The 6576-nt window shown below is 43.6% G+C and overlaps 1 protein-coding gene across 1 annotated transcript; it reads right to left on the bottom strand.

Moving 5' to 3' along the window:
- Positions 1 to 42: 42 nt before the first annotated feature.
- Positions 43 to 6087, bottom strand: F2RL1 (F2R like trypsin receptor 1). Its single transcript, XM_033085728.1, has 2 exons — positions 5926 to 6087; positions 43 to 1942 (listed from the first exon to the last, which is right to left on the bottom strand). The coding sequence occupies exons 1-2, from the start codon at positions 6002 to 6004 to the stop codon at positions 840 to 842; spliced, it is 1182 nt and encodes a 393-aa protein (XP_032941619.1). The 5' UTR covers positions 6005 to 6087; the 3' UTR covers positions 43 to 839.
- Between the last annotated feature and the right edge of the window lie 489 nt (positions 6088 to 6576).

A 6576-nucleotide genomic window follows, 5' to 3' on the forward strand; every position in this document is an offset into this window, starting at 1 on the left:
TGAAGTGTATGTAAAAGAACAAAAGAAAGCACCCAACTCAAATGTGTTATAATAAAAAAAATCTTATTTAGATGTCTTAAAAAATACAAGGCACATTTTATAAAATCAAATAGCTATCCATCAAAACTTTGTTTTATATCCCCATATAAGATCATGTACTGGCAAATGTTAAGTAACAGTGGATATTCTCAACTAACATTTTATCCCAGTGCTAGCCGATAACAAAATCAGCTTGTCAACTCAAATAGGACAATATTATAAGCTTTTGCTATGTTAGTATTTACAGCACGGTAACTTGGAAAACAATATATAAATTACATTATACCAAAGATAATAAGCGGTGTAATCCAAGATGGTGAAATGGTTTCTCCTCTACTTCTCTCTAGGGCTTCAAAGGATGTTCAGTGTAAGCAGGTACACAGAGCATGGTTGTATACACACAGTCTCTTCAGATGCCTAATACATTACTGTTACAGTTAAACAAAACAAATTTTTCTGATAACTAAAAATACTAACAATACTGCATAATATTCCAGAGACATTTTGCTTTTTAGCAACTTTTATATTCAACAAGCACATCTTCAGCTGCAACTCACATCTACGTCAGCAGTATTTTTGCACAGCATCTGAAATGTCTTCTTCCCCTCCCCCAGCTTCCCAGGAAGATTTATCTGCTTATTATTTCTACACAGAAAAAGCAATTGTCAGTTCCAAATTCCAGGCTTCAATGTAATTAAAATGCAGAGCTGTTTCTTCAGACTCTCCTGTCCAAAGTAAGTCTATTGTCACTCACATCCTTTCATCAGTAATAACCAAAGTTCACTTTTCTAAGATTAAACTCAGTAGGTTGATTTAGTGGTCCTACTTGAGTTTGAGGAATAAGAATTTGATTTCTTGGGGTACCTGCCTGATGAGAGAGACACTTGCATCCTCTGTGTGGTTCGCACACTTCGGCAAAGAAGAGCATATTTAAGGTTGTCTCTGAAGTCTTTAGAAATATAATAATAGATGAATGGATCAATACAACTATTCAAACTGGAAAGACACAGTGCAGTTATGTACCACGCATAGAGATGGCTCTGGCTGTAGGCTTTGATGAGTGAATAGTGCACAATAATCAGCACGTTGCTCGGTGTAAAACAGATGAGATACATGGACAGGACAACAATAATGAGTCTGATTGCTCTTTTTCGTTTCTTCCCAGTGCTTACATCTATGATGGAAGCACTCAGGGTCTTAATCATTAGAATGTATGCAACAGCAGTGATGATAGCTGGGATTAAGAAGAGTCCAGTTGCAAGTGAAAGAAAATAATTGAACATATCATTAGCCAAAACATTTTCAGGCAACACATCATGGCAGGTTGTGATGTTAAGATTTGAAACATATACTGTCTGATTAACAAGATACAATGGAATGGTGCCCAACAAAATCAGTACCCAGATAGCAATGGAGATGCCCAAAGCAATTTCTGATTTCTTTTTTGAATTCACTATGGGGTTCACTACAACCCAATACCGTTGTACACTGAGACATGTCATAAAGAGGATGGAACAGTACATATTTCCATAGAAAAACACAACAAATACTTTGCAGAGACCTTCACCAAATAGCCAGTTATTGCCATTCAGATGGTATGAAATCTTCAGTGGAAACCAGACAATAAAAAGAAGGTCTGCCAACGCCAAGTTAACCATATAAATCACAGCTGGATGTTTCTTCTTTGTTCGGAAAAAAAAGACCCAGAGGGCCATGGCATTGCTTGGCAAACCAATTATAAAGACAAAGATATAAACAATGGGAAGAAAAACTGTAGTCAGCTTTCCTGTGAGGACTCTTGCTGCAAATTCATCCACCACGTATAACTCTTCAGAATTATTTACATTTAGAACCTTCTGGCCAATGAAAGTTCTTCCTTTTGGTTTGCTGGGTCCATCATTCCCTAAAATTAAAAAAAAAATTTGTTGAAGTACAGACTTTTTGCCCTTTTAAAAAATAAATTAGATACAGTGATTTACTCTGAACATTTACAGACAGCCTTATCAACAGAAAAATCAAGACTGATGTTCAAACACTTGACGATTTATGTTCCCTTTCTTTTAAATTTATTGTCCAAAAGACAATCTTTACCCCTTCAAGAATTCAAGGATTCTACTAGAAACCAAAACACTTTTCCATGTCACCAGTGATACTAAAAATGCCTTGTTAAAAGTGCAGTATTAAAATTGGTTGTCAAGTGCTCCTACCACCTGAACAGTTAGAGTAGAAACTGCTTCAATTACCTCAGGGCACCATTAGCTTTTCACATAGCAGTACCAGACCACCTGAGTGCTGGGACTTTGAGAACTTCACAGAAGGCTAATTTAATTGCAGTAGAAGCTTTGTCAGTTTAGATGCCCCAAAAATCAGGTATGCATTAAAAAAAAACAAACAAAAAAAAAAAACAACAAAAAAGAGAGAACATACAACCTCTTGAGACTGAAAGTCAGAGCACCATATCCAAAGCCACACACAAATGATCTCTAGGGCACACCACACATTACAGTGTACCTGAACAGAAACTTGAACACACTAACTCTGTGCATAAAATTGCAATATGGTCCTCGTCTGGGATTTCCTTCAGGAAAGATGCTCTCTGTGGTCTCTATTCCAAGTATCAGGTGGTAGAGTTGACGGCTAAGGCTGCTTCATACACAAACTGCTGTCGTTGCAAGCTTTGCTCGGCCTCTTTGAATGCTATGGGAGCTTACCCCATAAAACCATATGGATGAGGCAGGTGCTCCTGACTGCTGAGTCCTGTAGGACAAACTTTGGACAGCCCAGTTCGGAACCCCTGCACGCACACACAGCACAGTCCTCCTCTGCTAACAGCCTAAACTACACAAGCAATGTCCTAGAATGCACACCATTCTGAAAAGTGATTCACCTACAGACATCCATGTTCATGCAGCTAAACCGTGTGGACATGGAAGCTGACTGGTTTATGGAGGCTTATTTCTAAACTCAGTTTCAATCAATATTTGAGGATTTATTTAGCCAAAGCCCCCCAGCTGGAATATAAAGAGTGTCTTTTTGAGTACCTGAACAGCAAACAGCCTTGAACAATGTTGAAGCATTGCCCCTTTGTTAATAAGTAATTGTTTCAAACGAAAAATTGCTTCCACCTTAAATTTTACAAGAAATATGTAAATACACAAGTGTGTGTTTCCCAGTACAGATTCCCCAAAGTAGCTCATTTTAGATAGCTGTTCCTTTCAAATTTTAACTGCAAAATATATTCTGATGTGCAGCATTAGACCCTTGCCTAGACTCTGCAACTTTCTGAAGATGTATACAGAAATATGCATATATTCACACTCTTCAGAATTTTGAACTAAGTTAACTCAGATCCACTTGAGCACTTAATCTCCATGCCCAGGCAGCCTTCAATGGAAAACTGACATGCAAGAAAATTTTGTGTCTGTACAATGACATGGACAAATCTTTGCAGTAGAGTGCATGAAGACAGAGGCTTAAATTATAAAACCATCCTCCTAAAGAAAAGTAACTCAAATGCCAGATAGCAATTTTGGTCTAAATGTGGTGTAATTACAACAAAGCAGAATTATAAAAATTCTCCATTCAGACACTCAGGCTTCTCACATCAACAATACTGTTCAAGACTGCAAAGCTTAATTACAATGCAGCATTCCTAGCTCCCAAAGCTGAGCTGTGAATACGAAAAGCCATAAAACCAGCCTAAGGGATATAGCTTACAGATACGAGATACTTAAGTGGTAATGAGTTAAGCAATGCCGATTTTCTTAGGCTTTCGGTTTAGCTGAGAAAGATCCTGGAGAAGGTTTGGAAGCAGACCCTATATACTAAGTTGATAGCACTGATCAAGATACAGTAATAAAATGCACCATCCAATGCTAAGTTAAACACCTGTCCATCAGAAAGTGGTTGATACCATCAAATTGCAGTCATGTCATTTTTATTTAATTCCAAAGACTTAAGTTATTGTATAGAACTAGAAGAGTAAATACTCTAGAAGAGTAAATATCCTTACTAATGTTTTGTGGTCAGATAGAAAACAGTGGTTTGCAACTTAAGTTCAGAAGTTAGGTAGAAAAAATATAAGCCTCATCAAAAAGTCCTAAAGTGTTAGTGTGGGACACTACAGTAAGAGCTACACTAAAGTGGGTGGACAGATACCTGAACCACCGACAGGACTTCGTATTGCAAGCGTGTCAGATAGAGACAAAGGTTTGTTTTATTGTACTTTTTAAGACAGTGATTTCAGAGACCGAGTCTTGTTTTATGCTGACTTCAATTCGGGCCTCAAAAGTTCTGATTACATATAATGGGTAGCTTTTTTCAGTCCAACTAGCAACCTATACATATAAGGAGACAGCGTCCTGTTTCCCTGCAATTAACACTCCCTCACCGAGCAACCAACCCTTTGTTAGGTATGTGCTTTTCTATATCCTTTTCTTACTCTTTCACTGCTTGCCGTTTTCCATAACAATCGAGCTCTTTTCCAAGACAAGTTTCACCCAGCTTGACTCATATACAGAGAATGCAATTGACTTGCTAATCTGCCCACGGGAAAAGCGAACTCTCTCCTCCCACAAAAGACTTTGCCATTTGTCCAGGAGATACGACCCACTACATACCAACACAGGATTGTGCCTACCCTGCAGACACCAAAGAGACAGCAGTAAGGAGTACCGAAAAACTAACTAGTTTACTCATGGTAGTAATACTCCCAACAGGACTAAATTTAAGACTATCCTGGCTTTTGGATCTGCTACCTCTCTCCCTCTCCCCCGAGAATTCCAAATTCCTCACTCCATCCAGGTCAGACAATTAGGCTACTAAAATGCAGTTTAATTTCAGGAACTCCTCTTTGAACAACACAACTTGTAGCTACCTAGCATCTATCTCTTGAGAAAATATGACGTATGCTTGGCTTCAATACGTACACGATGTATAGCCTACGCTTCGCTTCAACATTTACACAATCTTTACACATATGAGTTCATTAGGTAAATAAACCCAGTATGAAATATAGAAGGACACAGTGCAAAGGCATGCACAAATATAGCAACAGGGTTTATTATAAAAGGTGGAGAAAAATTAACTTAATGCAGTGAAATATTAATATGAGTAACTGTTTAGGGTTTTTTCCACAAACTGTAATTACGTTCAACAAGCAATAGCACAGACTGTATTTTTAAAAAGAATCCTAGTTTCTTAGATCAGGAAAAAAAGCCAAAAACATGGTCTTTAAAGTTTTTTCACGTTTATCGTAAGGGAAGGGGGGGTAGGGAAGGGGATCACAAGAGGGTTGGAGAGGGGCTTTTTACAAGCCCACTAAATGACAGGACCAGACGGAATGGTTTTAAATGGAAAGAGAGCAGATTTAGACAAGATCGTAGGGACAAACTTTTTATGTGAAGGCGCTGTAACAGGTTGCCCAGAAAGTTGCGGATGCCCCATCCCTGGCAATGTTCAAGGCGAGACTGGACGGGACTCTAAGCAACCTGATCTATGGCAAGGTGCCCGTCGTGGGGGGGAAGGGTTTGGAACGAGATGGGAGCTCTACGGTCCCTTCCAAGCCACATCATCCCACGGCTCTCTGCGAGGTGGCTGCAGCCAAGCCCCACGCGTCCCACAAGCCCTGAGGGGCTGCTCGCCGCGCCCGGCTGCTCGCCCGCCAAGCGCTTTCCCTCCGGGTCCCGGCAGCCACACTGCCACCCCCACGAGTTTTCCGACCCGCTCGACTCCGCGGAACCGTCCCCATTCCCTGCAGGCTCCCCGAACCTATCCAGGCAAGGCACCTGCCCCGCCGGCGGCTGAGGGGCTGCCGTGCCCGCCGGGTTCCGCGCTGCCCGCCCCGCTGATCCCAGCCAAGCTGGCAGCTCACGCTGCTGCGCTCACCTCCAGCAGCGGCGGCAGCTCCCAGCAGCGCACGAAACAGCAGCACCAGCAGCAGGCACAACCCACGGCGCGCAGCCATCCTCCGCCCCACTCCGACCACCGCCGCTTCACCGCACCCCCGAGCAGTTTCCCCCGATACCTGAGCGGGGCGGGGCGCGGGGCGCGGCCGGGCCCGGCACCAGCCCCGCGGCGGGCGGGGCCGGCCCGAGCCCTTCCCGCACGGCGGCGGCGGTGGCGCCGCTGTCCCCGAAATGGTGGGAGTCGCTCGCCGCCAGCTGCGTTCCGCCCTGCGCGAAATGGCGGGTGGCCGCAGCCCGGAGGCGTTCGGGCGGTCAGGGGCGGAGCGGCTCCCGGCTGTCCCGGCTCTTACCCTGCTCAAGCCGCGCCCGAACCCTCCGGTCCCCGAGCCCGCCGGTGCGCCCTGACCGCGGGCGCTGCGCTGTTAACGGCCCCGCGCAGCTTTGTGAGTGCCCGCAAAGCTTTGTGAGTGCCCCGCACAGCTTTGTGAGTGTCCGCACAGCTTTGTGAGTGCCCGCACAGCAGAGTGAGTGTCCGCACAGCAGAGTGAGTGTCCGCACAGCTGTGTGAGTGCCCGCACAGCTGAGTGAGTGCCCCGCACAGCTTTGTGAGTGTCCGCACAGCTGTGTGAGT

This window comes from Catharus ustulatus, chromosome Z (genome assembly GCF_009819885.2).
Source record: "Catharus ustulatus isolate bCatUst1 chromosome Z, bCatUst1.pri.v2, whole genome shotgun sequence".
In the NCBI taxonomy this organism is placed as follows: domain Eukaryota; kingdom Metazoa; phylum Chordata; class Aves; order Passeriformes; family Turdidae; genus Catharus; species Catharus ustulatus.